The sequence below is a fragment of the Chanos chanos genome, chromosome 7 (assembly GCF_902362185.1).
Source record: "Chanos chanos chromosome 7, fChaCha1.1, whole genome shotgun sequence".
Taxonomy (NCBI): Eukaryota; Metazoa; Chordata; class Actinopteri; order Gonorynchiformes; family Chanidae; genus Chanos; species Chanos chanos.
In genome coordinates, this window is record NC_044501.1 from 49,003,805 (window position 1) to 49,021,304 (window position 17,500).

At 40.4% G+C, this 17,500-nt stretch overlaps 1 protein-coding gene across 1 annotated transcript in view; it reads left to right on the forward strand.

Annotated features, from left to right (window-relative positions):
* The first annotated feature begins 15,782 nt into the window (after nt 1-15,782).
* Nucleotides 15,783-17,500, forward strand: part of hgfac (HGF activator) — a 20,741-nt gene continuing 19,023 nt past the window's right edge. The window contains exon 1 of the mRNA XM_030779465.1: nt 15,783-15,858. Coding sequence (XP_030635325.1) covers nt 15,783-15,858 — 76 coding nt within the window. The remainder of the gene's footprint in view (nt 15,859-17,500) is intronic.

Consider the following 17,500-nt stretch of genomic DNA (forward strand, 5'->3'; position numbering starts at 1 on the left):
TCTGATGTCTTTTCCTACCTCTCAAAGTCATTCCCAAGTTACTTCATCAGTATAGTGTTTACTGAACATCATCTTCTGCCAAAGTGCTGCTATGGCTCCAAAGTGATTCTATAGAAAATGGTTGTTTAACCCTGTCTTGTGATCAGGAAAACTGTTGGTTTCCATGACAGTGTGGTCTCTGATTGGCTGAGGAGTGTGCACACCTGTTCCCAGGTTAAAAAGCATTTAAAAATAAAAAAAATAAATAAAAATTTAAAAGGACAGTAACTATAAGATGATGATGAAATCCAGCAGGATTTGGACAGAACCTTTAGGACCAATTCTGAGGAGCTCTCTAACAGCTGCAGAAAAACTAACAGTTAAGAAAAAACAGTTTTTATGTATTAACGGTGTAAGATCTCTCTTTAGCTGCAAAGTAGTGCCACAGCCTGCACCTCATCTTTGGACTCTTGTTGTGATATGTCTTGTGCTCCTGTTCTGTGTCTGTCTCCGCCCCTCACCTGATCCTGTTTGTCCCATTTATTTACCTCGTTTTCCCCTTGTTAATTTCAACCAATCACGTTTGCCCTGTTTAGTTCTCCTCTTGTATTTAAGCCCTTGTGTTTGACCTGTCCTTTGTCTATCGTTTGTGTTTGGTTGCACACTGTTGGCTTTCTTCGTAAGTAAAGTCCTCCTTTGTCATCACCATCACCGTGTCTTGCGCTTGGGTCCACCTCCACTCCATGTCTGACAAGTAGGCACTCCCAGTAACTTACACTCTACACTATAAAATACACTTATTAAAAATATGACTCAGTATTGTCTATTTTATGATGCTTTAATGCTGCAAAAAATATTTTCAAAGAAAAAAAATTAGCAAGGGGAAAATTTGCGAAATTGATGTTTTTAAAGTTACAAAGACATAAGGCTACTGACCCAGTGCAATGGACAAACGACAATGAATATTCAGTGCCCCTGCGGCAAAACGTGTAAGAATCAGAGAGGCTTGAACATCCACCAGTCGAGCATGAAATGTAAAGAGCAACAGAGGGCGCCACAATGCGCAGATTCCCAACCTGATAAGACACAGCAGCAGGGTCAGGAGGTCACCGCTAAGGACCCAGAGCCTCTGTGTGGTGCAAGCTGTGCATCCTAGCAGACTGCAAGCAGCAAAGGTTTGATGAGGACACAGACCTTATGTTGGAAACAATGGGCAAAGGTTTGATGAGGACACAGACCTTATGTTGGAAACAATGGGCAAAGGTTTGATGAGGACACAGACCTTATGTTGGAAACAATGGGCAAAGGTTTGATGAGGACACAGACCTTATGTTGGAAACAATGGGCAAAGGTTTGATGAGGACACAGACCTTATGTTGGAAACAATGGGCAAAGGTTTGATGAGGACACAGACCTTATGTTGGAAACAATGGGCAAAGGTTTGATGAGGACACAGACCTTATGTTGGAAACAATGGGCAAAGGTTTGATGAGGACACAGACCTTATGTTGGAGGCAATGGCCAAAGGTGATGTGGAGAGGAGACTGCAGACAATGACAACAGTGATCTGTTGGAGAAATTGAAGAAGGCCACTGAATGTTGAAGTCAACGGAAGAGGGCCTCGCTATACCAAAAAAGGGAAAATGCAAGGTCAGCAAAACATGAAGGCAACATGAAAAGGGTAAAATCTAGGTTATAGTGACAGGGAAGCATAAGTAATGGCCAGGATGTAGTTGCTTCAGTGTCCGCCTTGCATGGACTAGCCCCATCGCTTGATAGTTAACACCTGCATTAAGGGTAAAGTATCTGAGGTGAGATTGGGGACATGGTTGAGCATCCGAGGTAAGATGAGGACACAGTTGAATATTATTTTTTTATTTACCCAAAAAAGGAAACTTTGGAAATAACGGTGTATGGAATAATGAATTCTGGGAAAATCTGGAGAAAATTCTGGAAGCGAATGGGTTGGACCATGCAAAAACGGATGATGTGAAGGGTTTTACCATACAACCACGTTAGGCGCTTATTGGATACATAGGTTTAGCATATTGATAAAATTTTAGATATAAGTAAATGATTTTATGTATTAGATTCAGTCACTCCCTGGGACCTGACTCAGTTTGTTGTATTTTGCTCACTACTGAATGCAATAAACTTACACTGCACCCTAACACTCCTGAAGACTTTGACTGCTTTTTGAAACTCAGCATAAGAAGTATGGCATTCAGTGTGGAGAAGGGACTCTGTCGTGTCTGGCCCTGACCTGGGAGTCTCTCTCACAGATCATCAGAAAGATTTGGTGAGAAATGGGCCAAACAGCCAGATGTTAAAAACAGCAGAGCTACCAAAATCCATAACATCCAGAAAGAACTCAGGGCCCCCATGCAACAACATAAATTGGCAAAACCATGATGAAAGGGCCCGACTGGAGGAACTGCATGTGATGCTGAGCAAAAGACTCCTAAACCTGAGAGGAGCGGAGCAGGCGCAGAAAGAGCACGGAAAAGATCAGCATTTATCACAAACCTCTTTCGGTTCACAAAACAGCTGCTGGGAAGAGAAGTGGAAAGCTGTCTTGCGCAAAGGAACAGATGATCCAACATCTTCAAAGCACACTCAGTGACCCAAACAGAGAAATCAAACTAGGAGACTGTGATGCCCTCATCGCCCCCGCAGAACCAACAGAGGTTTGACCTCCGAGAGCCACTTTTCAAGGATGGCTAATGCCTATGGGTCAATCCCCCACAAAGTTATGGAGAACATTCAGTGGCACCATGTTCCAGAAGGCATTAGAGGACTCCTCATGGACCATTACAACAAGTTCCACCTGAGAGTCTCAACAGGGCCGATAACATCAGACAAAGAATAGCTGATTCAAGTTCTGAAGAGTACTTTACAGATCTCTCTCTCTCTCTCTCTCTCACCTGTGGGGAAACAGTGCCATCTATAGAGAGAAGATATGTAGAAGTTTTATTTTAGTCTTTGCAGAAACTGTCTTTGTGAAAGAATGAACGATACTTTGGTTGAAACTGTCTTTCTTTCTCCTGACTCTGTGAGAGTTGACACTGTGAGAGTTGACACTGTGAGAGTTGACACTGTGAGAGTTGACACTGTGATTGTTGACACTGCTATTTCCTGTGTCTGGTCCTGTGTCATTCATCTCTGAATGATCAGCCAGTCACAACTCCTCATTATAATTATTATTATTATTATTATTATTATTACTTATAATACTGATAGACAGAGAGAGAGAGAGAGAGTGTGTGTGAGAGTGTGTGCACGCGTGCATGTGTGTGTGTGGGCCAAGTGGAAGAAAATACACTTACACACTGAGAATACACAGAAAAATGTAATGAATGTTCACCCTGTAAGAATCTTTCTTCCTTAACATTGTCTCTGACACTCAAACACACACACACACACACACACAAACACACACACACGCACGCTCTCTCTCATAATGACTTTGTCTTTTACACACTGGGAGTTCAGCCTGACCAATCACATTCCCCCGCTGTCATCGTCAAGAAGGCAAACATTAATTATACAGACAGCTAGACTGCCTCTCTCTCTCTCTCTCCCTCTCTCTCTCTAACCCCCTCCCTCTCTCCTTCTGTCTCTTTCTCTCCTTCTCCTTCCCTCTCTCTCTCTCACTTTCTCTCTCTCTCAAATCCCCCCGTTCTCTCTTTCTCTCTCTCCTTCTCTCTCTCTCTCTCTCTCTCTCTCTCTCTCTCTCTCTCTCTCTCAATTCAAAACTAGATCATATTAAGGGCTAACTAAAGACTAGACGATGTGTTTTGGTTGTGAGGAGAAATAAAATGAGTGATCTTTTCTGGAATCAGTCTGTCCCTAAGGTGTGTGTGTGTGCATACATTATGTTAAATGCAATGTAAATCTATGCTAAAACAGTCCTTTGTGCACTTATTTTTATGATATAATTTTCTTTCCATCTATAACTGATACTACTGAGCATTTTTTGTGATACAATAGTTTATATTATCATGACTATTGACCCACTCATAGTCCACTCTCTCTTATTTCTTTCCAACTTTCTTACATTTACATCTAGTCTAATATTAAACTTAGCGGTGAAACCTATGCAACAGATGTATCTTAATGTATCTTTTCCTTATCTGTATTCTGCCTGTGTTGGAAGTCGCTTTAGACAAAAGTGACTACATTTAACAAACACACACACCACCTCATACAATATTATACACACACTATACAAACACACACCACCTCATACAATATTATACACACATTATGCAAACAAACACACACCACCTCACAGAATATTATACACACATTATGTTCAAACACACACCACCTCATACAATATTATACACACACTATACAAACACACACCACCTCACAGAATATTATACACACACTATGTTCAAACACACACCACCTCATACAATATTATACACACACTATACAAACACACACCACCTCATACAATATTATACACACATTATGCAAACAGACACACACCACCTCACACAATATTATACACACATTATGCAAACAAACACACACCACCTCATACAATATATACACACACTATACAAACACACACCACCTCATACAATATATACACACACTATACAAACACACACCATCTCATACAATATTATACACACTCTATGTTCAAACACACACCACCTCATGCATTATTATACACACATTATGTTCAAATGCTTCCTCTTCCTGCATCTCCTCTGCTCTACTGTGTCTAATGTACCTTGTCGTGGTGCCACCTACACCGTCCTTGAGTCACAGATGTTTTGCACTCAGATAGTTATGTGTAGCAGTGTCCCCTTTTGACCACAGAGTTTGCAATGTGGATCTTCTTTCAGCCCCCATGTGTGCAGGTGTGATGGTGAAGGAAGGGTGTCATATATGGAACATAAGAGAAAGGAAACATGAAAGGGCTCCAGTCTCCACAGCTCTGCCCATTAGATCTTGCACTTGGGCAGATCCCATTTTGTCCATGCACCCTGGGACCCTTGTTCCACTGCCCTTGACATCTGCTTCTCCTCACCGGTCCGTACTTCTGCCCGGACCATGTCCCACCTGTTCCTTGTACTTCCCCACTGCTGGAAGTGTGCAGAGCCAAGGCCTTGCCACCCAGCGCAGATGTTGCAGATGATGTTTCCCTCTCTGTGGCTGTGCTGGCTGCCCACCTGGAGCCGGATCTAGTTGTAACACCTGCTTGCTTTACCAGGTCGTTGTTGGAGTCTCTCAGGCTAAATAGGAGTTATCTGAGTTTAAACCCTCCTAGTTAGCTGGTGATCATGTCTCGAATAGCCACCGAGATGTAGTAGTGGTCGAGTCCTTCTTGGATGAGGTCATGTGGGATTGACCCATAGGTGTTCTCCAGGTCTAGCCAAACACCTCTCTTCTGCTTGGCCTCTTGGATCAGTTGGCCGATCATTGAGTTGTGTTCCAGATGCCCCGAGAAGCCTGGAATACCACATTTCTGGATGGATATGTAACACACTCTTTAATATTGGCATATAATTAATTATGAAATATGTTTCCACATCCTCCAACTGTACTCTTTCTCTCTCTCTCTCTCTCTCTCTCTCTCTCTCTCTCTCTCTCTCTCTCTCTCTTTCTCTCTCTCTCTTTCTCTCTCTCTCTCTCTCTCTCTATGTGATTTCTATGTTAGTTAAGTTCTCATAAGCAGTTAAATGTGATTACTGAAAGTTACTAACAGGGTGAATGGAAACGTGCTCACATGTAGCTTGCTATGTCGGTTTGTATTAAGTTAGCCAAACACTCTTTCTCCGTAGTTTATCGAGTTTATTTCCAGTAGATATGTTTGGTTTTATGTCTGTGTGTAAAAATGTTGTTTATGCTTGTGTTTCTGATGCGGTGGTGGCGACTACAGAATATAGTCATAACTTTTCAATAACGTGTAGTAAATGAAACGATTAGGTAGTGAAATCCTATGCTGCAAACAGAAAGTCCTATGCTGCAAACAGAATGGGCATTTTTATCTTGTGGCAATCGGTGATGATATGAATCTATTTGATGAAACATAATGGTTGATGCACTGACATGTTAGTCATGTTTTGGGTAGAAACTTTGGGTAGAAGAAATATCTGTTTCCATGGCATTATTCGTGCTTTCCCGAATAACGTATTCGGATTCGGTTACATGCCAACTCTATACAAACAAATGCTCACCACCTCATACAATATTATATACACTATATACAAACAAACACTCACCACCTTATACAATGTTATAATCACTCTATACAAACAAGCACTCACCACCTTATACAATATTACATATACTCTATACAAACAAACACTCACCACCTCATACATTATTATATACACTCTATACAAACACTCACCACCACATACAATATTATATACACTCTATACAAACAAACACTCACCATCTCATACAATATTATAAACACTCTATACAAACAAACGCTCACCACCTCATACAATATTATAATCACTCTATACAAACAAACGCTCACCACCTCATACAATATTATAATCACTCTATACAAACAAACACTCACCACCTCATACAATATTATATACACTCTACTCAAACAAACACTCACCACCTCATACAATATTATATACACTCTACTCAAACAAACACTCACCACCTCATACAATATTATATACACTCTACTCAAACAAACGCTCACCACCTCATACAATATTATAATCACTCTATACAAACAAACACTCACCACCACATACAATATTATATACACTCTATTCAAACAAACACTCACCATCTCATACAATATTATAATCACTCTATTCAAATAAACACTCACCACCTCATACAATATTATATACACTATATACAAACAAACACTCACCACCTCATACAATATTATAATCACTCTATACAAACAAACACTCACCATCTCATACAATATTATAATCACTCTATACAAATAAACACTCACCACCTTCCACAATATTGTACACAGTTGTGTGTACACAATTTGAAATAGTGGCAATTAGTGTCCCAAAAGAAAATCCATATCAGAACTTTTTAAATGAATTTTTATTCAGGCTATTTATGGATCTCACAAACCTGCTGAACCTACTCAGTGACAAAGGGCAGTCTATTTATACCTGACATCAGTCACAGCTGAGTCATAGCAGGTTCGCTGACACAAATGCAGCTTTATCTGATATTGTCTCCTCACTATAATTCTTACTGAGACAATGTTTTATATGCATACAAATTGAGGTTTTGCCTGTTATGTAAATATTTGGAACATAGTCTTAAATTCATCAATAGTGCTATGTGCTGGATTATCCAGTAGATGGTGGTGTTGAGCTAAAATTAGGCCTAAAGTTTACACTCAATTCCCCTATATTCTTGAACACTCATTTTAAGTGGTGAAGCATGTAAGGAAGTGAAATATTTGTATGAATATATTCAAATTCAATCCAATTCAAACTTAATTTTATTTGTGTAGCGCTTTTCACAATGGACACAGTGGCTCTGTAGGATACCAGACTTGATAGCAGCAGTGAATGTGACCAAAGAGACAATGCAAAGGAAAAAGTCCCTGAGACTGATGAGGGGACCAAAGAATCTATGGCCAGATTAACTGATAGGCCAGATTAACTGATAGGCCAGATTAACTGATAGGCCAGATTAATTGATAGGCCAGATTAACTGATCTATTATTGTTTTAGTAAAAACCTCTGTCTATGGCCGACAGAGCATTAAAAGAACAATGAATTAATAAAACTTCCTTAAAAAAAAAACCTTGTCTCGTATCTATGTTTGTCTAAGTATTCCAGGGGCACAATAGGAAGGAGTAAATTGACGCTCAGTCTTTTTAGCGATATATGTTTATGAGGTATTAGGAATCCGACTGATGCACTGATTGTAAGTCGCTTTGGCTAAAAGCGTCTGCTCAATGCTAAATTGTAAATTGTAAATAAATTAATTACTGAATAAATACAGCCAGAAACACATATATCTTTAAATAAAAACAATGTGTGTTTGTCCTTTCATTCATTCATTCATTTTCCTTTCCTTGCTTCTCTCTTTTTCCCTCTTTATGACTAACTAACTATATTAACTGACCTAGAATAAGACTAAGCTTAACTCTAGCTGACTAAATGTGGCTTCACTGAGGAGATGAACAACTGAGTCCCGTGGCTAAACACACAGAATAAATATTAATTGGTCATGTGAAGACTCATTTCAGTCACCAAATACATTTACTCACTACAAGAGACAGTAGGGCCGTCCTGAAAAAGAGGACCAGAGCTTTTATGGTGGGTAACAGGATTAGGTCGACCTTACTAAAGAGAGTCAGGGAAGCAGAGGTAAGGAAGAAGGTCAAATATCTGAAGCACAAGGTCCATCACTGGCCTGAAACAGTCAGGGCCGAGGGTGGAGAAAGGCTGGGAGAGAGAAAACACGCTGAACTGGTTTTTCAACAGGTTTGACTGAGGAACTCTCTCCCAGTCCCTGCCCACTAACCTGCCTCCCCCTCAACAGACACACATCAGCCCCCAAACACCATGGGACAGCCACTCCTGTGGTGAAGAAGATCGCAATGATGCAGGTTCCCCACAGCACAGAGGCCTGGATCACAGACCACCTCATAGGTAGGCCACAAAATGTCCACCACCAGGAAAACCAGCCTGTATGAGATAGTGAGTGACATCAGGTCACCTCAGGGAACTGTACTGTCTCCTTTCATATTCACAATCTTAACATCACACTTCAAGTAAACTCTGGGTCATTCCACCGTCAGAAGTTCTCTGAGGACTCTGTCATTACGGGCTGCATTAGTGAGGACCACGCAGAGGAGTGCAGCAGTCTGCTCTGTGTGTTTTATCAATAAGCAGTAGGCAGTGAACTCTTCTTTACTGTGTGTGCTGGAGAGATGAAGTCTGCTGAAGCCAAAAGGCTGAATGAGCCAGTGGAGGAAAATAGCTCTGCTATTGGGCTTCAACTGGACAGTCTGTAGGCGGAAGCAGAGAAGAGAATGAGGACAGAGATCTTCTCCTTCCTTGATAAACCTCCCATCTTCTCTACAATGGGCCAAGGCAGCCCACGGGCACCTTCAGCCGTTGGCTCATCCACCCATAGTGCATGGAGGAACATTTCAGGTGTTTTCTTTATCCCAACAGGCATCAGACTGTTCAACACAGCCTGTGACCTCAACCCCAGCCTCACCCAGCCCTAGCACTCCCCCCCCCCCCCCCCCCAGTGATCAGACTGGTACACGTGGACCCGTTAGCACGTTTACATACTTGTATACTTTGGTCACATGGTGACATTTCCCACATATGTGCTTGTGTAATGCACCATCACTACCCACCTGGTCACTTCAGCTCACTGCTCTCATAAAGGTGGGTTACTTACCTCGTGTTCTTGGTTAATTCGTAATTACGTGTTCTTTGTCACCTTACCATTAAATGTTTGCATGTTTGCCTACTTCTCTTGTCACTTAACTAACACGTTTACTAGCACCGTTCTATTCATTCCTCTTTTTTTTTCGAACATTGCACCTTGTGCTGCAATTGAGTAAATTCCCACCGGGCATTAAGTGCTATCATATACTATCCTATCCTGTTCCAACTGACTGCTCTCAGCTGACAGGATATCTGCTTTACTGTCACTGTATTACTCTTGTATGTTAGAGGAAAGAAAATTAATAAATACATACACATAAAATAAGTTCTGATGTTAATTTTCATTTTATTTTACCTTTCTTTTAAAAGTATTGAAATGTATTAGTCATTTGTTTGTTTATATATTTTCACACTCTCTTTTCTGTGATTGTTCAGTTCACTGATTGTTAGCCTAGGCACTCATACACACCCAGAGTGACACAGTGTCAGTGAAAGAGAAGTTGAGGAGGTGAGTCAGACGACAGACTGCCTCTCTGTAGAGTCAGACTGGGCCTCCACCATAAGAATTTAAGCAGCATAATCACCGTAATCAGTGTAGAATGCTGCTCCATCTACAAATAAATTTACATTCTTTTCTAAAGTTGTAATGGGGTTAACATTCTGTCTTGTGTTAGCAGTTCTAATGAAAATACAAATGCAGTTCAGAGTGAGAATATAAAAAGCAGGGAGACAGAGTCAATACAATGAGATATTGATAAGAACAAAGAAATCAACATCAGGCCAGAAATCAGTCGACTGCTTTTAGTTTATCAATGATAACCCTCGATATTTCTTCTCTCAGAAAAAATTGGGAATAGCAAAAACTATAACAGCAAAATATATGTCAAACAAACAAAAAACAATATTTGAACATTTATAATACAATAGAAAATGGAGTAATACAGTGTTGTGTGTATATTTAGCTGTTCAAAGTTGTGTGTATCCCATGTTTTTACTTAAAGTCTTCAAACAGGATGTAAAGTAATGTGTAACATTCATGTTAATATTCTCATGCACATTCATTTAAAACCAAGTTAACAGGTTCTTTATCTGGAATCCTTTTAGTTTATATTTTAATTAAAAATAATACATTTTAAAAAGAATTAATTTTACAAATCCAAAAAAATAAAAAAAGGAAGGAAATGCTTTTTTTTCTTTTTCTTTTTTACAAATATCAAATGCAACATTATTGATAATTGCTAATAATCTTCACTTTGTTCATAATTTTACCTTCATTCACCACTCACTACATTTGAACAGATAAACTGCATTGCACTGAATATCAGTACAAATTAATTATGTTCAAATACAAGAAAAATCATCACATTCTTCACATTAGCCTAAAATACATGAAGTGAGGGAGAAAAACTGCCAGCTGTTTCAGTAGCACTGATAAAGCACAAAGAAACATTTTACGTGTGTGTGTGTGTGTGTGTGTGTGTGTGGTGTAGACTCTACTGTGCTCCTGACCGTGTGATTATGAACAGAAACAGCCAAGCAGTGCTTTAATTACATCAGTTGCAAGGTTCACCACTGCCTCTCACTAACACACACTTACACACACACAAGCACATGTGCACACACATACACAGAATAAACGTTCATCTTTTCGGGTTATTGGACATTTGGGCGGGATGACTGGATACTGTTGACACTTCCACATAAAGCCACATTAATATTTTTATTTTGAAACTGATGTCACTTTCCCATTCTACATCTTCAGATTCACTGCTTCATGTCCCAAAAGTGATTGTCTTTCTCTTTTCTCTGTCATCAGGCAGGAAAGGGAGATAAAAGATGGCAGTATGGAGGCATAGCAGGGCCCTAATCACAGCTGCTATGCCAACATCTTGCCATCTTTTCTTTCCCTACAAAGAGCTTCCTCTCACCACGATCACCAGCACCGTTTTCCAGTTCGACTGGGTTAAAGCCACAGACAAATGCAAGCATATAAGGCCATAGGGGCCCTGGAGAATCGCCTTCATTTATGAATGTTCCGTGTAGCCTTTTTTTCCCCGCAAAAAGTGCGTGAGTGAAACTGCATTTAAACTCCCACAAAGACAGAGAGTCTGAGAACGCCTCACGTGAGAATGCTTGGTGAAGAGGCATCTTATGCAAAATAAAAAGAAGTTCTCTGACGATGGGTCGAATGACCACTCTCACGATGTTAACTGGCCTTTTTAAATCTGGCGGATTACCGACTCAAACAGAGACGATCAAATCTCTCATGACCGAGACCACGGCGACAATGACCATCTAGCAGTCACACGCTGGCGCATACTCAGTCATATTACTTACTAATTCATAAATTAAAGATTGACATTAAATTTCCTCGGTCCAATTTTCATTCACCTTTCACCATCAGTTATATTGCGATCTAAATGGTGACAGACAAACTACAAATAACAAATGAAAATCACAATCAGAATTATAAATAACAATCAGAATTATAAATCAAAAGTTTTTAATGTCGTTCTTACCCGTTGAACTGCGCCTGGTAACCGACTACAGTTTATCGATTGCTCTCACGAAAACTCCAGTCCGAATGAATTAGTCACAGTCCTCGCGTACAGATATTCCCGCCTCATGGAACGTTTTTCTGACGCATCCCTTTAGCCAGAATTCGTCGGTGTGTGTAGTTGAGGTATGTAATCGAGGCGCGTTTAGTCCAAACACCCTTGAAACGTCACCACTGGGCTGTGCCTGCAAGTGTCAAAAAGCTACCTGACATTCATTTTAAGTCTTACAGTTATCAATCAAATTTGTATTAGTCATGATGTGTTCCAGGAGAAAACTCTCAAGTAGAAGTCAGACAGGGTTACACGAAAAAGAATATTCTAGGGTTATACACACTGCCTTCAACATTTTTAGATATTACTTTTTCTTTCTTTCTTTCTTTTTCTTTCTTTCTTTCTTTCTTTCTTTTCTCTCTCTCTTTCACTCTCTCTTTCCTTCTCTCCCCCTCTGTGAGTGTGTGTGTGAGAGAGTGTGAGTGTGAATGTGTGAATCATAGATTTAGGGCAGGAGAGCCTCTGAAGTCTAGACTTGAGTAGTTTCCAGGAGCTGAGGGGACATTTTGGCTCTGACACACTGTCTGAGACGTGTCCACTGTGAAGGCACAAATCAGACAAACATGCTGTCTTAATACTGATATCCTGTGTCATTCATTTCTCTTTCATTTGATTTAAAGTACTCACTTATGCCTTGTATTTTACCCCTGAATCCTGAAGCCAGAATCGCGCCTGTGCTGGACTCCACCGCTCTTTTACCAGTGGTTCATCTGAAGTATGAATAGTGATTAGACAACAGGTATGTTTAGGTATTTGTATTCTAATATAAATTTATATGTGCATTTAGACAGTGCTTATCAATTCATTTTGGCCCAAAGAAGCTCAAATGGTGAGTAAAATTAGTTACACAGAACCCACAGATACAGTAAAGAGAGAAACGTCTGACACGTGTGCTCTCTCTCGCTTGCTCTGTGTGTGTGTGTGTGTGTGTTGGCATGGTTGGTCAGATGATTAGTAATGATTAGTGGCCTAACTAATGATTGATCAGAGAATTATTAGTGAGTCCAGTTCATTAGGCTGGGATATGTGACCCACTTTGGGGCTCTCGGTTCAGATCCTTAAATGCTGACTCACTTCCAGGCCTGGCTGAGCCACACCTGAAAACTCCCACACTACAAATAAATCCACACGAAAAAAAACGACAGCCTATCTGCTCCCAGCCTCGCTGGGGTCCACACCCTGAACCAAGCTCTCAGACCTTAAAATTTCCATTACACACACACACAGACAAACACACACACACACACACATTACCCCAAAAACTCTATTAAATGATATATCCACCTGTCTAAAAACATGATGATGTACTTTTTGGGAGACCCACCTTTTTCTCAGGTACTCAGGTAAGGTTAGATGTCAAGCCACCACCTTGGGAGAGAGAGACACTCTTAACAGCTTAACATTTTATCATTTTTCAATCTTAATGCACAACGACTAGACTATTTTATCGTTGTAATTCGGCTGATTTGTGACTCCGCCAAACGGCAGAGAGAATCAGGTTGCTGGGATTCGCCACTAGACATCTGCCCCGTTTAAAATCGTGTCAAACGGGGGTGTGAACCACTGGATTACCCTCTATTGTTCCACCGAGACAGATAATTCCATGTTCTACAGAAAAAATATCTCTCCTGCAAAGTTCCGTTTGGGGCTGTACTAAGCACTTTTCAGTGACTCTCTCTTCCGTTTCGACCATATGAGGCTGCTTCGTGCGCTGACAGTTCATATAGACGGCGCGCGCCTACTCTGCCAAAATTTCAGTTTGATGACTATTTTCTCTTTTTTTTTTCTTTTCGCTGACTCAGGCTCTTGCGCTGCCCGTCAGACCGAGTGAAATCACGGCGCAAAGTCTGTAGAGTCTATGCTCATCACCACTAACCTTCGCACTCAGCATATGGCACCCATTACAGCGACGGCAGTTACTACAGGTCATCGAGAAAACGGGAAAACCCCATGTTAGTCCGAGACGACAGTTCTTACAGTAACCGGCTGCGTCATTCGCTTTGCTGGTACTCTCACCGATGTCAAAATTTAGCAATCTAATCTGGCATTTATTTAGGATCGAAACCTAAACGTTGAATTTTAAAGGCCAACTTCAAGCTAGCTGACATCTTATGTCTCTGCAAAGAAAAAAAAATTCAAACAAATCTACACACAAATACACCGCGTGCACAGACCGCGCAAATTTTTATATCGTACACAAAGTACTCCTTAAACAGTGTAACAGTATTCAGAAAAATGGACGTTTAGTCAAAACTTTTGTCCTCAGAATGTGGTGGAACACACTGGACTTTTCTGACATGGAAACTAAAATGGTCGTCTTTTACACATTTATTTTAGATGAAATTCAATCTAGGCCAATTAAAATAAATAAATAAAAGGGACACATGTATGATAGCATTAATATGATTACGCACTAAACACAGACGTCAGGAACTAAATAGTTTAAACAGAGTGTGGTTAGTGAAGCCACATTACACAATAGGAGCCCTCCAACATCCTGGTCATGAAAAGGGTTTATTTCTCTCTTCAATAATGAACTGACACGAAACTATAGTGAACTATACTGTCTTAACGATAATGAACTGTAATGTCTAACTATAATGAACGTATGTCTTGTCAGTGTTCTGTTTAAAACAGAGGTTTCTTCTGTCCAGAGCACACACACACACACAATTACAAAAAGAAACGTGAATACACAAATGCAAACATGACAATATGTCATAAATTAATCTCTATTTACAGAGGAGTAGACCCCATGTCACACTCCACTTCATAATAATAATAATTATAAATTATTATTATTATTATTATTATTATTATTATCATCATTACAATTGCTGTTGTGGTTGTTGTTACATATGATTTGTTGGATATAATCTGAGGTATGATTTGTGGAATATTTTTCCAAGATATACAGTACCAGTCAAAAGTTTGGACACACCTTCTAATTCAGTGGGTTTTTCTTTATTTGTATTATTTTAATTTTCTGCATTGCAGAACAATGCTGAAGGCATCAAAACTATGAAATGACACATATGGAATTATTCATTTACTCATTCATTTTCTAAGCCGCTTATCCTAATTAGGGTCACAGGGGGTGCTGGAGCCTATCCCAGTGCTCACTGACCGAAACGCGGGGAACACCCTGGACAGGTCGTCAGTCCATCGCAGGGCAGACACACAGACAAACACACTCACACACACTTTCACACTTAGAGGCAATTTAGTATCTCCAATTCACCTGACCTGTATCTCTTTGGACTGTGGGAGGAAACTGGAGCTCCCAGAGGAGACCTACACAGACACAAGGAGAACATGCAAACTCCACACAGAAAGGACCCTGGCCGCCCGGCCAGGAATTGAATCCAGGAACGTCTTGCTGTGAGGCAACAGCGCTACTCAAATTGCTCATAAGGAATCATGTAGTAAGTAAAAAAAGTGTAAACAAAGCACAATGTAGAAAATAGTAAAAATAAAGAAAAACCATTGAATGAATAGGTGTGTCCAAACTTTTGACTGGTACTGTAGAAAGTCGTTATTATTATTATTAAGACTCAGGCGTCGCAGTACTGTTCACAACTGTGTAGATGCAGTTTATGTTTAGGCCTCATGGCGGCAGCGGTAAATCGCTGGTTTTCTTCGGTGGGTGTTCCTCTATTCTCTGTAGTGTAGAGAATAATCCCTCTCACACCCACAGAGACAGAGAGAGAGAGAGAGAGAGAGAGAGAGAGAGAGAGAGAGAGAGAGCAGACTCGGTTCTCATTTACAACTTGAAACGTAGTCAGCAGCGGCAGAGACGTGTGTGTGCGGCATGGGCGTGGTTTTAGTGCCAGAACAGGTCAGACTGAGGATCACATGGAACTACCACAACGAAGACACGGGAGGCCGTACTACGTAGCAGTATTCACAGGTTTGCGAGTTAAATTTAGGATCAGCTCAGAGCTTATCGTGTCACGAAGTGGTTTGCATTTTAAATTGGACGCAGTGAGCCCAGCTTCTCAGCGCGTGCACAAACCGCAGCTCTTGAAGTTGTCAAACGAAGATCAAGAATTCGCTCTGGATTTAACTGTTATTCAATAACATTCACCAGTAATAATAATAATAATAATAATAATAAAAGAAACCTTTGCTGTAGTCTGTGTGAAACGCTGTCTGTCCTTTAACCTTATTTAATTTTGATGATAAACAAGCACATTGTTTCTGTGTTAAATATTAGTTGAACTGTCATAATAGTATTCACCAGTGTATCATTTTTCAACATGCGAAAATCTCAGGATGCACGGTTATGAGAAGATCTGTGCCCTGAGCTAATGTCAATGGATAGAAAAAATCCACGATATTGAATAGCCCTGTGAACTGTCGCGGAACAGAACATTTGTGCCATGTCTTTGAGCCTTACGCTGAGCCTCTAAAACCAGAGGGTACTGACAGAGATGCGATTCATCGTGTAGAAGCTACTTTATGTCATTGCTTCATACGAGTCTACTGAAGGGGCTCCCTCGTCTCCCCCCGTTTACTTTTATTTCACTGTGCTTTAAGGAATTCCCTCTGTTATCTTTTGAAAATCTTTGTCATCTGAACTATTTGTGGCCAAGGAACTCACGTGCAAAATCTTATTGTACTCGCGTACTGCTTCATATTTCAATTTTGATTACACATATTCGCCATTCCGTCGTCGACCATGCAACTCATAGTGTTCATAACAGCATTGAAGTTTCTGTTTGCGTTTTACGTGCTGACAAATTTTTTTTTTACGTTTGGGGATCCATCTTGTCGTCCATTTCCCTCGAAGAGAAATGATCAGTTACTAAAGCCAGCTAATGTCCAAAAAATCTTACCTAAACTCGCTTCGTACACGAGCGATCAGCCGATGTTATTGTGTGGGGTCGCGGCGAGGTCGGGGATTAGGAGGAAGTGAGACGTTAGTATTAAGGCTTTAACAAAGAGTGTTCGCCTTTTTGAAGTAACAATCTATGTGTTTCGGAAATTACTATCAGAATGTTTCTGATACATTGTTGAACTGACTATAATTTACCAGTATTCTTAACTGTTATATTTTTGAAAGCAATGAGAGCTTCAGGTCCTCTTTTTAAAGACACGGATAAAATACGCTGACGTTGCTCCTAGAAAAAAAGCAGAGATTTTAGAGGTACCACTTCCCAGAGCTGGACAGTGCAGGACAGACTGTTCTTCGGAACAGCTGGAGTAAAGTGGGCGTGGTGCAGAGAGCAGTAACAAACAACAAACAAACACCAGGAACAACAACAACAAAAAGTTCAAAATATTAAAAAAAAAAATCAAATAGTGTCAGTCAGCATGAACTGTTACGTTTGGGGTCGTGTTCTCCCATGTTCGTGTTCTCATAAGTTTACTTATCAACTTCTCGGCTCAAAGGTCTAAGATACTCTGTCTTGCCAGAGCACGTGTTAGGAATTTGCACGAGTGTCCAAGCTATAGTGAGGTAGCAACAAGTGGGAGTATATCATGCGTGTTGCCAATGACAACCCCTCAAAAAATAAAAAGCCCTCA